Raw genomic sequence first — 15,963 nt, forward strand, 5'->3', positions numbered from 1 at the left:
TAGGACCAATTTTATTCACTTTATACATGCTTCCCTTAGGCAGTATTATTAGACGGTATTGCTTAAATTTTCATTGTTACGCAGATGATACCCAGCTTTATCTATCCATGAAGCCAGAGGACACACACCAATTAGCTAAACTGCAGGATTGTCTTACAGACATAAAGACATTTCCTGCTTTTAAACTCAGATAAAACTGAAGTTATTGTACTTGGCCCCACAAATCTTAGAAACATGGTGTCTAACCAGATCCTTACTCTGGATGGCATTACCCTGACCTCTAGTAATACTGTGAGAAATCTTGGAGTCATTTTTGATCAGGATATGTCATTCAAAGCGCATATTAAACAAATATGTAGGACTGCTTTTTTGCATTTACGCAATATCTCTAAAATCAGAAAGGTCTTGTCTCAGAGTGATGCTGAAAAACTAATTCATGCATTTATTTCCTCTAGGCTGGACTATTGTAATTCATTATTATCAGGTTGAACTAAAAGTTCCCTAAAAAGCCTTCAGTTAATTCAAAATGCTGCAGCTAGAGTACTGACGGGGACTAGAAGGAGAGAGCATATCTCACCCATATTGGCCTCTCTTCATTGGCTTCCTGTTATTTCTAGAATAGAATTTAAAATTCTTCTTCTTACTTATAAGGTTTTGAATAATCAGGTCCCATCTTATCTTAGGGACCTCGTAGTCGTTTTGACCGTTGGGGTTTTACATAATTATTGTATGGCCTTGCCTTACAATATAAAGCGTCTTGGGGCAACTGTTTGTTGTGATTTGGCGCTATATAAAAAAATTGATTGATTGATTGATTACATTCTGAAATCGACTTCTCTCACATTTTTAGGAGGAATTTTGGGAAACTTGGTACAAAACTTCCTTATTATAGGTTAATAATACACATATTGTAATATTGTACAAGATTAACACACTTTGGCAATTCAGTTCCGAATCACAACAGCGTCGCCTCAAGGTGCTTCACAGAAAACAACTCAGCAATGGAAAAACTAAAATTAAATCAAAAGATCAAAGAACATGATTAAAAGATTAAAAGCATAATAAAAAAACTTGAAAAGATTTTTAAAAAGTAAAAAAATATCAGTTGTGACCATTGATTTAACAAACGTAAACATGCCCAGTTTCATGAATTGGTGACTACATCCTGAAATGAACTTCTCACACATTTCTAGGAGGAATTTTGGGACACTTGGTAGAATTCCTTGAAATGTTATCAGAATGTAGCAATTTCCCAGCGGGGTGGGGGGGGGGGGGTGTGTGTGCTCCCTCTCTCTTATAACCATCTTCTATTCATGTTCTAAAGCTCTGCTCACCTTTGACAATGTCTGTCACATGATTCTATGTCAGATGCTACAGACACGTAATTGGTAAAAATTCACACACATGCTGAAGACTTTTCTCGTGTGTAAAAATAAATAAATAAATAATAATAATAATAATAATAATGAGGAAAAAAAATCTCCCTGCAGCCAAGAAGATGATGAATCTGGTCAGCAGTCGAAGTGAAGAGTCGTCCGGCTCCTCGTCGTCCCTCAGCCTGAGACTCAGGAGCAAGAAGAAACCTTACAGACCTGACATCTCCTCACCCATGGAGGTGCCCCCACACCTGGTGTGTCTCTCAAACACACACACACACGACCCAAAGCAGCACTCAGCAGAGTGTCCACATGCATCAAGCACCAAAAAGGTTCTCTAACTTACTTTCAGTTCCATCCAAAACTCCCAAACTCAAAGGAGCACAGAAAGACGGAATAGTGCTCCGTAGAAAGAGCAAATTCTGTCCATTTTCCAGTGGAATGTAGTTCAGATCAGGTCGAGGAGGGTTTCCAGTCAAACATTCAGAGGATGAAGTTATTGATGAGGTCTCTCTCTCTCTTCTCATTACAGATCATAAACAGAGACCTCGAGCAGAACGACAGCGACCACGAAACCAGCAAGAAACGCCGTCGCATCAAAATACCAAAATAAACCTCCAGTGTACTTCTGCACATTAAAAAAACACACACACACTGATACGGCCCCTCACACCGTGTGGCGCGTGAATGCTCAGAGCGCAGCTTTGAGACGCTGTTTTTTTTTTGTTTTTTTTTATCTGCAAAATGTTAAATTTATCAACATACAACAGTTCAGTTTATTGGATGGCGTATAAAAGGAGTGCGCTTTAGTTTGATAAATGGTGGGTGGTGCACCGAGGTGGGTTTGCACAAGTTAACCCTGCGACAGTTTCTACGCACACATCATTCCTTTCTGCACACGTTCTTTTTATAATTTCTTTGCAGTGTTAAATTTTGGTGTGCTGTTCCACACTTAGTTTTTAAAATAATTTTTCTAAACAGCTCCATTGTTTCTCGTGACACTACAGCCACACATGGCCCATCAAAATGGGTGGGGCTAGAGGCTATTATTGCAGCACTTATAGATGTAAACATCCAATGTTAGCACAAAATGTTCACAAAAGGTCAAACTTAAGAGATACTGTAACAAAATTTCACCACATAAAGCAAATGTACTAATCCAACTCATCTGGATTTAAATCAACTTAAATTTACAGACAAAATGCGAACGCAAGCGACCTGACAGAGCGCTCGGTAAACAGGAAGCTGCATAAAGTACGCACTCTGAGTCTTTACACACACTTTATACACTGAAATGTGCAATTTATTTATTTAAGTGCTGTAGTTTGTTTAATTTTTTTCCCCACATCTCCTAAACCTTTATTGATCGTTAATCTGGTGCTGTGACGTTTCTCGCTGCGATCCTCCGCAGTAGCTGCTGAGCTGTTAATGTACTTTTGTGTGTGTTTTTTTATCATCAGTTACCTGTTCGGTGTGAATTTATTTTTAAATGGCTGCGATCCTCCTCGTTAAACTCCTGTGCTTTGTGTTTATCATTTTGAGGTAATAAAAGTTCAAACTCTGATGATCAAAACACACGATCAGTTAAAGCGTTGCTGATTTTACTGAATACTTTCTGATCAAACTGTTTTGTTTCTTTCTCTTTTTTTGTAACGGTGAATAAATTTCCTAAAAATCTGTGACCTTTATCACCACTTTGTTTTAGATGAAGGAGCTGCAAAATATTATTTTTTTTTTAAACAATAAAATTATATGAACCCTGCACAGTTTGAGTAATTTTTATTTATTGTTTGGAGGGTCTTTTTTTCCTCCTCCCTCTTGTCCTCTGTAGCTACGTAACTATGGAACTGAAATTACTGATTATTTGATCAGCAGAAATGTTTGTAAAATCCGTTAGCTCCACCTCTTTCAGCAGTGACGATGCTCTAACGTATATTTTGGGGGATTTTGTTCCAGCTGGAAACTAAGTCCCTCTGATATCATCATCTTCAACCCTCTGTCACTTAAAGCTTCAATGACAAGGTGAAGAACCGTTAATCCGTGCTTTTCTGCACACGGAGTAATCCCACCCAAAAAACTTGCCAAAAGACAAAATCTCGGATTTGTTATCATCCATACTGTTTAGTTTGGGATCTTTTTTTTTTTTTTTTTTTTTTTTTTACATCAGCAGCAATAATCCAACAACTGACTGAATAATAAATGAAGATATTTCATCAGTGGTGTTAACGTGAGTTGCTTGTAGAATTTTCCGTTAGTATGCCTGGTCACATGATGTTATATAGTCTGGTTAATGACCACATTAGGTCCTCTATGCAATATGCCGTATGTACTCTATTAAACGCCCCAGGGGCCCTGCAAGTTTTGTGTAGGGGTGTTCATTGACGTTCACTTGCATGCATGCTGTACACATTACAGCCTTACAGTATGTACGTACATGCGTACTGCATGCAACAGAAGCAGCACAGACTTGAAACAAATGTTTTTCTGCATGTAGTAGCTGCTGCACAATTACATAAAATGACTCCATGCAAACGCTGCTACTCAGCGGCGTTCAAGCTAAAAGTTGTGAAAGAAGTGGAAGAGAAGAGGAAGCACCATGCTCGCATGGAAACCAGAACAGACTTGATGAGATTTCGTGGCAATGAGGTGGAACTTTAATTTTCCTCTGTTCTCTCAGGAATTCACAATTTCATTATATGCAATGTGCTGGAAAAAAAGTGCGGGGGGGTGCTTTAATGGAGTAGATACAGTATGTATTAAGAACATAATCTGAAAACTGACGGGATGCCGTCATCTGATTTTCTGAAATGCACTTTAATAATCTGACTGAGATTAGAATGCGCCACACATTATTACTGATTCTGATTTTATTAGGTTCGGGTCATCAGAAGGTTTTGTTTTCATGACTGTGTCTTATTCACATGATTATAGTCAGGTTACTATGGGAACAGTACCGTCTGTAAACATAGTGATAAATTACAGTATTTATCAGTGACTTTGAATAAACATCTGATGCAGATAATCTGAAATCACTTTGTCCTTCAAAGCAAAAAGGAATCTGCTGATTTAAAAGGAATTCTTTTTTTTTTTCTTTTTTTCTTTTTTTTTTTGCTTATTTAAATTTAAATACTGGAGACACACAGATGGGGGAGATTTGATCTTAAATGAGCTGCACTGTGAAAAACCTGAACTGGAGAAGAAAAGTATTAATTTGTTTTTGTTTCAGAATTATTAGCACCCTGGAAATTTAACTGAAATTTAAATATATTCACAAATAAAGCCAAATTAACTAATTTTATGTCATAAGAGAAGGGATTTAATTGAAAAAAAAATTACATCAGTTCTTCAATCTCCCATGTGATGTGTATGTGATCTCACAAGTGATCACATACATTTCACTTTTTTTTTTCTTTTTCTTTAAAGCAGTTTCTCCAGCCACAGCATTAGAAGTCTAGAAGTCTTGGTGGCTTCCCTCACTTGTCTCCTTCATGAGCCAGGAGGAAGTCCGCTGTGAAGCGTGTTGTTCCATCATTGGTTCGTGCTCTTGTTACCTCGGACAACGAAGTTGGAGGAGGTTATGTTTTCATCCATTTGTCAGTTTCTTTGTGAACAGCCTGGAGCCTACAATTTGTCATATATCGTTATCAAATTTTTGTTGAACATTCATATCCTGACAGGCAACAATTGGTTCAATTTTCAAGGTCAAACGGCAAAGTCAGGAAAAATCTTGAAAAATCCCTATCTTTTAACATTAAACAAATTTTCAAAAATTCGTGTCACTAATTTAAGAAAGATGAAATTTCTTTCATATTTGAGCGCGTGATATAGGATGGTATTCTTTGACTCACAAGTTTGATCTGGATCTGATCACAATTACAGATTTTCTGGCCAGTTAAATTTAACATAGAAACCGTAATGTTTATAATCTTCATGTATTTTTTACATTATATCCTAATCAAATGTGCCCCAATCACTCTCATATTTGAAAGTGAGGTGCAGACTGACACTCACTGTCACCTGACAAAGTTTTATCTGGATCTGATCCAGATTGTGGATTTTGTGGACATTTAAATTTAATATTGAAAAGCCCATTTGGTGCACATTTTGTGTTACATCTCATTCAAAAGTACCTTAATCGCTCTCATGTGTGACAAGGTGTAAACGTAAGGTGTAAAACGTAAGGTGTAAACAGCACCCCGCCCCATGGAGAGCATGGCCCCCCATCTAGGGTTGCCAACTCTCTGAAAAATAAATAAGGGACACCTCACTGGCAGGGCTGACCGGCCCATGGAAATATAGACTGGAATGGACGTGCTCGCCTCTATCTATTAGCGTCACTCAGGACAGGAAGGCGCCATTACTAAGGGTGAAAATGTGCAGCTCATCAATAATAAACTGACCGCTTTTTTTGCACTAGCATCACTATTTCTTAATGGATTTTAATAAATGTAGGCTTGTTTCAAAGCCCTTTGAAAGCTCTTTCCAATGCACCTATGCATGTGTGGGTGAAAAAAAAACTTATGTAAAATGCAGAAATTTGGGGAAATTACGACAAACTGTGCTGCTTTTCTCACTTTATTGTCGCTATTTGTTAACAGATTTTAATAAAAGTAGGCTTGTTTTAAAGCCCTTTAATTGCTCTTTCTAATGAACCCATACATGTCTAGGTAGAAAAAAATGTTTTATGTAAAGTGTGGAAATTTGTGGAAAATATTCCATTCTGTTCATTTACTGCGATTTTTTTTTTTTTCCTGTCATAATTCTCGATGGATTTTTATAAATGACGCTTGTAAGTTGTATTCATGCTAATTAAAAGGTCTAACGAACCCATACATGTCTGGATAAACAATCCTTATGTATTAAAACAAATCTGAAGTCTTGCCGTTGTGCTCATTTACCTTGCTGCTTTTTCCACTGTAATATTACTGCTAGACTTTTAATGACAACAACATATATATGATTTTTACTAACATTTTATTCCAAGTAGATATGAAGCCATTCAGAATTTATGACTTTTGACCCTCAGTCAGGGTAAAAAGTACCTCCTCCATCCACACTGTTCAAATTTAAATGCCTCCTGTGACCACCATGTACATATCATATTAAACAACAGCTGCAAGTATATATACATAAATATATTTAAACATTTTTGTTTCCGCATGCGAACGCAGCTTAATGAAAAGAACTTATGGCGTTGAGTTATAGTCTCAGTATATTGACATTAAATTACGGCATAATGACTTTAAAATAGACATTTGTTTTACATAATTACATTAAGGCTCTTGTACAGTTCATTTTAATATTGGAGAATTTGTTTTTGTGGTTCGTGCAGTTGATGATGAAGCACTGGCTGCCTTTTTTCTCCTCATATCGCTTCTGTTTAACAGGATCAAGGTCTCTCTCCACCCTCAGTAACGGCCGCCGTGCAGCACGCCGCTAGTCACGTGACGTCCATTCTAGTCTCTATTTCCACGGACCGGCCAACTGACCATTGCCTTCACCCTTCCCAGCGTGTGTGTGAAACGATTTTTAACCATTTGACTATTGACTTGACCCTGAATTTAAGTAGATGCACACATGCATTTGTTATATGAACATGCGGAAAACAAATTATTTAGCAATTTATTTTTAGTGCAAAATACATTTTCACTCACAATTTCAATATGAGCATCCTGTCCTGCTTCAAAATATATATAAAAAAAATCTTTAAAAATAAATCTTTCTCTGTCATGTTATTGCTTAAGTGTATAAATTAACAAAACAAAATATCATCCAAAACAATGTAACAGTGAAAGTCTGAAAAAGTAAACAATACTTACAATACTTATAGCTGTTGTCGCGCACCTTTTCCACCCAGCCATTTTCCTTTTCCCATTTGCCCATGTACTTTTGGTTTCTTTTTTGTTTTGTTTTTTTTCGAGGAGGAGTAACAACGTTACAGACATTGCTGTTCGTAGGCGTTTCTACGGTGCCAGTGTCAGTATCAGCCATGCTACTTTGTTATGGTCATCCGACGACCGTCGTCGGTTCATGATTCTCATCCGGGATCTTCTTGCGAGCAGATGTCCCTCAACCAATGAGATAAGAGTGATTCTGTATCGTCAACTCGTGTCTGTCAGCTCATTGGTGAAGAGCAGGAGAAAGGCTGGGATCATATTTACCGTAAGTTTCCATATAAAGCGCCAGTCAATTCCATTGACATTTTACAGACTTTTTGATTCTCACAGAAATACGGGACAAACTGCGTCCTGTTTCAGGTCAATACGGAACACACACTTTTATTTCCAAATAAGGGGCGATTCCGTTTTTCAAGGGACGGTTGGCAACCCTACCCCCATCCCCCCAGCAGCAACCCCACCCCAAACGGGCTGCAGCACCCTGGGCCCCAAGACCACAGCGAACTGGACAGATGGACCACTCCCCATCCCAGCGCCCCAGGTATCCCCAGCCATCCAGGGCCAACCCCATGTCGCACTCACCCAACCTAACAAACCCACCCTTGTTATTATAATTACTCTCCCTTGATGTGTGCGACCCCCTGAGTAAGGACAAAGGGTTGCATTAAAAGCAGGGCAGGAACGGCAGGTGGCAGACTGCTGCACCACAGCCTGCTCTGCAAACCCACCACCGCCTAGTGACCCCAACTCTAAATTAGTGAATGTGTTTACAAAATGTGTAGAAATAAAGTGTGTGCATTAAAATGGCAGGGCAGGAGCAGCGGATGGTGACTGCTGTGGGAGGCTGCAGCACAAAGCCACACCACAGACTGCCCCACAAACCTATATGAACCCAATAATGGGCTAATTAAAACCCAATATAAGTACTGAGCTGAGTACGTGAGGACTAACCCCAAGCAGCCAGCGGAAGGGAGAGGTGTGGTGCAAGGAGAAGACCGCACACACCGGCCCCCAACCAGGGAAGGCGTGAGATGAGACCCAAGAGTGTCAGGGACAACCGACGAGCCAGAGGGAGACAGGCGGGCCCCACAAACCCGGAGGGAGAGGCAGGGGCATGGAGGGCCACATATGCGCCGAGCTCCAGGGAGAGGCACCACCCCCCCGCCCAGCCACTGGACCCCAGCCCTCCCACAGCAGAGCGGACAAAACCCCCACATGAGAAGGAACGATGGCTGACCAAGTACCCCCACCACTCCCCAACAGGACCAGCAGGCACATGGCGCCGGGGCCCCCCAGGGCAGGCTGATCCGCTGCCCAGCACCCCCCAAGGTGTGGAGGTGCACCCATGTGCTGGAAGGGGGTGCAGGCCAGCAATAGTTAAACACAAATATATCAAACATGTTGTTACTTAACAGGGATTTTGAAATTTCAAAATAAGCAAGATGGGCAAATAAACATGTTGGACAACATATTAAATATTGTTTGATGCAGTTTGGATAAAAGAAATAGATGAATGGATTTATTTATTTTTAATCTCATTTATTTATTTATTTTTACTGTTTTGATTCCTGGTAAAGCCCACTATAAATAATTATTGTTTTTAATTAATGCATAATTTTTCTGAATATAAGTCACATGACCTCCTACACTAATAATAATAAATATAACCTGCCACATATTTTGGAAAATGCTCTACATTATCGGTATTGTTTAATTTAGTATTTGAAAACCCTTTTTTGTTGTTGATGTTGAATAACTTTGAACAATTGTCACATTTCTTTGATTATGCAAAGGTGGTTAATTTGCATTTTCTTCCAAACCTATTTTAATTTTTCATCCTAAAATTCAGCTGTGCCGTTATTCTGATGAGACTGTTGGTGAGTTGGACTTCCAGAGATCAGTCCATTTCCACACAGATTTGCTCGGATCGGGTTGTGTTGCTTTCTAAATTTTATAGTTGTGTATTTCGGGACAAGTCCAACTCTAGTTAATGAACAGTCTCGTGTAACAACTGAGCCACACTGGGGATAAAAACTATGATTTGTATTTCAGTGATTCTGAAATGTCTCTTCATGGCACAGTGGTGCTGTGTTCCACCTTCACGTTTTCAAAAAACTTTCTTCGGCTTGTAATTTTACGTTGTGATTTTCACCTTCTTTCTGCTCCGGCTGCTATTTACAGATAATTGCTAAGCCTGAGCTCGACCTCAGCAGGAAAAATTGGCCATAAATGTACCATCTGTTGACCTCAATTACTTCTGGGAACGTGGGCTGAATTCTTTAAAGCTCACAGTCACTTCCGTCTCTTAAAAGGATCTTCTTCAAACGGGGTCGACGCTTTGTGTTAAATTTCCTCACAATCCTACGAGTCTGGATCTGGTCAGGACCAGACAAAAACTTTGGAGCAAAAGACAAGATGCAATATCCAAAATGTGGTGGAAGAATCTGTTAGCATTTTGAAGTTGACCTGAATCCAGATTTGGATTCTCCATCATGTCTTTGGTCTGATGGCTTCTTTTTGCTGCTCAACCTTTTAAATGAAAACATTAATATGAGTTTGATTAAAGTGGTCTGATATATCGCACAGTATTTTTGCCAGAGGTGGGACGAAGTCACTGTCAAGTCTTCAATCTGCAAGTCTCAAGTCAAATCTCAAGTCAACTTGCAAACAATTGGTGGTCGTTATGACTTGGGACTTGCTGATTCATGACTTGAGAGTGACTTGATGGTGACTTTGTCCCACCTCTGATTTTTGCAGTTTGAATCTGTTCCTGTGAAGTACTCATTCATAAAGATGAAGTTGTACTGCAACAAATAAGCTTCCAAACAAGTGCAGTATTTTCTGGAGTTTAAGTCACATTTTACTATTTTGGGAGGTCCTGCAACTGTGACACTGAAAAATCACACATTCATGATTAATAATAATAGTAACTGTTTGCAAAGGACTTTCCCAGGAATTAAAGCACAAAACAAAAAAGGAATAAATACCAATAATAAAAAGCAAACTATGTCAAGGCACAAAAATCCAAATGATGCAGAAAAAAGGTGTGTCTCATATTCTGGTAAAATATGGTAATTGTTCTTTGCACTAGAAAGGATTTACACCTTCAAAATGTGATTCCAGCAAAATTGTTCAAGCTCACAGGTTATATTCTTTTTCAACAAATGGTCAACAAATGGCGTCTTTTAAAAAAATTCTCCAAAATCAATCATTATGATCCTTCCAGTGACAGTTTTTTGTCCATAAACTCAGAGTATGCAGCAGTTTTTAGTCGGTCCTATTGTTTGTCTGGAGCCTGTCTGCCTGTGTGTGTGTGTGTGTGTGTGTGTGTGTGTGTGTGTGTGTGTGTGTGTGTGTGTGTGTGTGTGTGTGTGTGTGTGTGTGTTGCGCTTGTTTTCAAGCGGCTGCAGTCTGCACTTCTTTGCACTGTTCACTTTGAGCTTGATTTGAATCCACAGGCCTCATTAGGAGGAAACATCTTAGTCATCACCAAGAAAAGCGAGATGATGAAGAGTTCCCACAACAAAGGACAGAGGAGACGAGAGAGGACGCAGCCAAAACCCAAATCCTCCTGAAGTGCAGCTTATTTTTTTATTTTTTTTGCAACACAAAGTGCTGTGTGAGTGCTGGAACAGGTCTGAACCGGTTTCCCACTGGCGCACGCAGCTCCACCAGCACACATGCACAGTCCACCGTGCACACTTTTCTTTGCTGCCACATTTGTCGGCACTTTACAGACAATAAAGGAGACGTTATTCTGCTAGTGCACACGTTCACGACCTTCACGTTGTGGTTGTTATCCTGCTACCAACCAGTAGAGGGCTTCACGGGTCAAGACCCGGAAACCCAATGATTAATCTTTAAAAAAAAAAAACACTTCCAATTGTTCTGTTTTCACGTCCTGTCCTGGCCGTCCTGGGTTGTTTTTAGAAAGTGTCCTGGTTTTCATTGTTTTTCATTGGGGCCTTAAACTGAGTAAACTTCAAGTATCATCTGAGAAGTTCATTGCCGGGTCGAGTGTCCTGGTTTTCGGGAATCAAAATGTGATCACCCTAATTAACATGTAGGTAGAAAACAGGTGGAATTTTACTCAAACACCCCCCACATGGAGCCGCCGGAGGTTCTGACAGAGCTTCAGTGTGTGACCCCGTCAGCCTTAGTTCATAGTTTCTCACCTGCTCAGCTCTACCACTGTCTCCAGGGACTCCCTGCACTCCAGGTCACTGACAGTCTGCAGCATTTTGTCGTCTGTCACTCCACGTGGCGTGCACTGACACCTTCGTGTTTTAGCCCAGACCCGCCTTTTTGTTTTTCCCCCTCTTACGTGGGCGGTGCTTCGAATCTCATTTCATGGTCCACAGCCAAGCTGCGGCCCCTCAGCCCACTCCGCTCAGGAAGCGTTAATGAGACAATGCCAAGTCGACTAAATCAAGTTTGGCTCATTATGAACTTAATGGCGACTGTCTTCCATTGTGCTGCCAAATAACTCCACATGACAGGAGACTTCATTTCCAGTCAGTTCCCCAACGCCACCTCGTTTTCCCGCTGAGTAGTCGATATTGCAAGAAATTAAAATTTCATGTTTTAGTCACAAATCTACAGAACCTTCCTGGTGATAAGTGACCTCTGGGGATATGTTTGGGTTTGACAAAAGCTCTGTGTTTATGATGTCACAAAGATCAAAAGATGACTGAGGAGGTCTAAGTTTGATCTCAGCCTTATGACATCACACAGGCCTGCAGAGCTGAGACTGACCTGGACACAAGCTGTTCAAACACATTTCTCATGCAGCGATAAACTGGAATGATTTCGTTTTTGATGTTCTGGGATCAAAATGCATCAAGAACACGTCGAGCCTAATCAGATGAGGATGTGCAGCTGAAAATAAAACTGACAAAACAGCAGCTGAGAGAGAAGATAACCAGTAATTAAAGAATGTTAATATTTGGAGCTTGTTTGTTGTAATCTCATCCATTGCTGTCAATCATAATCCTGTATTGGATTTATTTAACTTTTTATTGATTATTGTTATTTATTTTTGTCCTTTGCCTTGAGTTCTTATTTTCCACTTATTCTGGCTCCCGCTGCTGTTTTTGTTTTCTTCCATCTGTCTCACTTTTCTCTGTTTTCTCATCCTTTTGTTTCCTTCTTCCACTTTGTCATTATTCTTTTTCTTCTTCTTCCTTCACATCATCCATTTTCTTCCTCCCTTTTCCTTCTAAATTTGCTTCCTTTTGTACCCAGTGAACTGGAGAAGAGGCAATATCAAGGTATTGTTTTCACTGATGTGTGTGTGTGTGTGTGTGTGTGTGTGTGTGTGTGTCTGGACAAGATACCTCTAAAATGTCTTGGCAGATTTCTTTCAAGATATTTATGGTTAAATTTTGGAGTGGCTTGAACAAAAGTCAAGGAAAATTCAGTCTGGAAAATGTAATTTTTTACCTCTGCCACTGAAGTTGAAGTGGGTTATGGTTTTGTTCCTGTTTGTCTGTTTGTTTGTGAACAGTCTGGAGCCCATAATTTTTCATATATTCTTATGAAATTTTTACTGAAGGTTCAAATCCTGATAGGAAAGAACTGATAAGTTTTCAAGGTCATAGATCAAAGCTCAAAGTCAGGAAAAATCCATGTCTTTAACAGTGAACAAATGTTTAAAAATTCCTACCTCTGTCAAAAACAATCACATTTCTTTTATATTTGAGTGCTTGATGTAGGATGGTATCATTTACCGACTGGCACAGTTTGATCCAGATCTGATCCAGATTACAGATATTGTAGCCGTTTAAATTTAACATTGAAAACCCAAATTAATGTCTATTTTACATTATATCTTCATAAATGTGCCTCAATCACTCTCATATTTGAAAGTGAGGTGCAGACTGACCCTCTCAATGAACAGACTAAGTTCGATGTACATCTAATCTTGTGGATTTAGCAGATATTTGATTCTTTTTAACACCGAAAAGCACTTTTGATCTATATTTTGTATTTTATTTTGGCTTATGAAAAATCACTTCTAACAGGACTTTGACCTTGGAATTTTATCCGAGGTATAAATTTGTGGAATTGAAGACTTGGTGGAGGTTCACACTCTGTGAGTGCGGTGCTCAAGTTTTTTTTTTCATTTTTTCTACAGCTTAACAGCCAAAAAGCCTATCTCAATGATGTAAAGCATATATTGATCAACAAAATATTAGTGATTGATTTGTATGAATGACTTCATTATGATGTCACGCACCTCCAAAAACACCATTACAGACAGATGTATATTTACTTTTCCATTTATATTGTGGCGTGTCGAGTCTTCAGGGCATGAATCAGCCTTCTGATGCTTATGTTCTCATTTTACTCCTTCTGTCACTCAGCAACCTTCTTCCTTTTCACCACATTCTCACGGGTCATGTGCGTCATAAAACTATTAGATGATGTTAGATGATGAACTCGTGTTGCTGCATCCCCAACAATAACCAATGATTTTTTTTTTCACATTTCAGCAGGTTTTTTTGTTGTTACACATTTTAAACATTGGGAGCGCTGTGGTGCAGAGTAGCTTTGCATAAAGGGGCGACATTTTCCCTTCCAGAGGGTAATTCACCTTCTGCATGTTAGTTCACACCTTTTTGGATTATTGGGTTCACATCTCATGCCCAGAGGTAAACTGGCACCGAACACTTTGTGTGCACAGCTGGACACACGGTCCAACCACAAACATCAGTACCACAATCCAAACCCAAAATCACAGAAAACAAAAACTGAGCATGTTGGAATTTCTTTTTTTTTAAGTGGTCTGGTCCTGCTCCACTTTAATATTTAAACACTTTTGATTAAAACCACCACAGAGCTGCTTATTAAAGTCCAAGACTCCAACAGTTTGTCACCATGACAACGGCTCCGGCGTTAATGGGGCGACAGAGGTCACGTTATTCGGTTATCCTGACTGATTCTGTCAAGACGCGTCAATACTGAGAGGTCAAAGGTCACCAGCAGTGTCCACACGTAGGTGGACCTGTGCCAGCTGAGACCGCCAACGCCGTCACCACAGCGACCATCAGCAACCAAAACTAAGAAGCTTTTTGAAACACTCCTCAGTGCAGTCGCCATTAGCGTCTGAACACATTGTCCTGAATCAGTGCTTTAAATCAGATCGGATTCAGATTTTTGAGCTTCAGTATTTTTATCTGGTTCTGCAGAATTCAGCCCTCGAACCAGATCAGCTCTGTCGCCACGACAACGATCTTATTCTCAATAAAATGATGTTTGCAGCGATTCTTGGAGACTGATTTGACCTCCGATAAGAAAACTCATCACGTGGGCGGGGCTGAGTTCTAGATAAGACGCCCCCTGGTGGTAAACCGCTGCTTTGGAGCCCTCAGGAGGCCAGTGGGAGATAATCTGATTAAAGTTTGTTTTTATCTCTTTTCCAGATTGTCTCTCTTTTATGTGGATTATTACAAAGAATGAGATTAATTAACTTGGGGACGAAGGATGAGATAACTTCCTGTATTGCTTCCAGTGTTTTGTCTCCGATGAAGTGTGGACCGACTGGAAAGTTCTTCTTGAGGGTAACAAATGGTAATTAAGACATTTCTGCTCTTGCCGGTCGTTTGGTTGTGAAAACTTTAACGCTCATTATCAGGAAAACGCTTGTTGATCGCAGATGGAATGCTGTGATTCAAATTCTGCATAGTGAGACTCGCTGTGCGGCAACAACATGAATAAATGCAACACAAAATGACTTCAGAAACACGACAAACGCTTTTGTGGTCAGCGAGGGAAAGAAACGTATCTTTGTTCTTCACAGTCATTATGGTTTTCAGTGCTAAAGAAACTAAATGTTCTCAGCGGTCGCTGAAACGTTACTGTTTTCCCGAACATGTGAAGGTACGTCAGTTTTTTCGGAGAGTTTGTGTTTTGTTTTGTTTTTTCTGCACTCTCACTTCCAGACTCTCTCCAGTCTCTTTTGATTTGAGCCGGATTGAGTTTGGATGCCTTTGTAGGTTGATCTGGATTTGAAAAATAGGTCAGAACCAGGTAAGTAAGCAATCTGGATTGAACCTGGTTTGACCCAGTATAAAGTTAAGTGACCTCTAGTGGCCGTGTACATCTGCAGTGAACACAGTAACAACCAATCACAGCGGAATGTCAGACTCACACGTCCACTCATCATATGTGACGGAAAATGTTCTCTGTACTGATTTAAATGTGCATAACGGTATATATATATATATATATATATATACGAGGTCTGTGATAAAAGTATCCGACCTTATTATTTTTTTCAAAAACCATATGGATTTGACATGCTTGAACCCTTGTGGGCATGCGAGAGTTTTTTCACGCCTGTCGGTTACGTCATTCGCCTGTGGGCAGTCTTTGAGTGAGGAGTCACCCACCCTCTCATCGATTTTTTCATTGTTTAGGAATGGCTCAGAGACTGCTGCTTTGTTTGATAAAATTTTTTTCAAAAACTGTAAGGCACAACTGAGTGGACACCATTCGATAAATTCAGCTGGTTTTCGGTGAAAATTTTAACGGCTGATGAGAGATTTTGGTCTGGTAGTGTCGCTTTAAGGACGGTCCACGGCGCCTGACGGCGATCTGCGCTTCGAGGCAGCAGGGTCTCGCCGTTTCAAGTTGAAAACTTTCACATTTCAGGCTCTGTTGACGCAGTAAGCCGTCAGAGAACAGAG

General features: G+C 39.9%; 1 protein-coding gene across 1 annotated transcript in view; it reads left to right on the forward strand.

Annotated features, from left to right (window-relative positions):
* kif20ba (kinesin family member 20Ba) overlaps window positions 1-3,140 on the forward strand; it is a 128,385-nt gene extending 125,245 nt beyond the window's left edge. Inside the window, exons 32-33 of the mRNA XM_034185056.1 lie at window positions 1,491-1,630; window positions 1,909-3,140. Of these exons, the coding sequence (XP_034040947.1) occupies window positions 1,491-1,630; window positions 1,909-1,989 (221 nt within the window). The 3' untranslated portion in view covers window positions 1,990-3,140. The remainder of the gene's footprint in view (window positions 1-1,490; window positions 1,631-1,908) is intronic.
* The last annotated feature ends 12,823 nt before the right edge of the window (window positions 3,141-15,963 follow it).

Source organism: Thalassophryne amazonica, chromosome 13 (assembly GCF_902500255.1).
Source record: "Thalassophryne amazonica chromosome 13, fThaAma1.1, whole genome shotgun sequence".
In the NCBI taxonomy this organism is placed as follows: Eukaryota; Metazoa; Chordata; class Actinopteri; order Batrachoidiformes; family Batrachoididae; genus Thalassophryne; species Thalassophryne amazonica.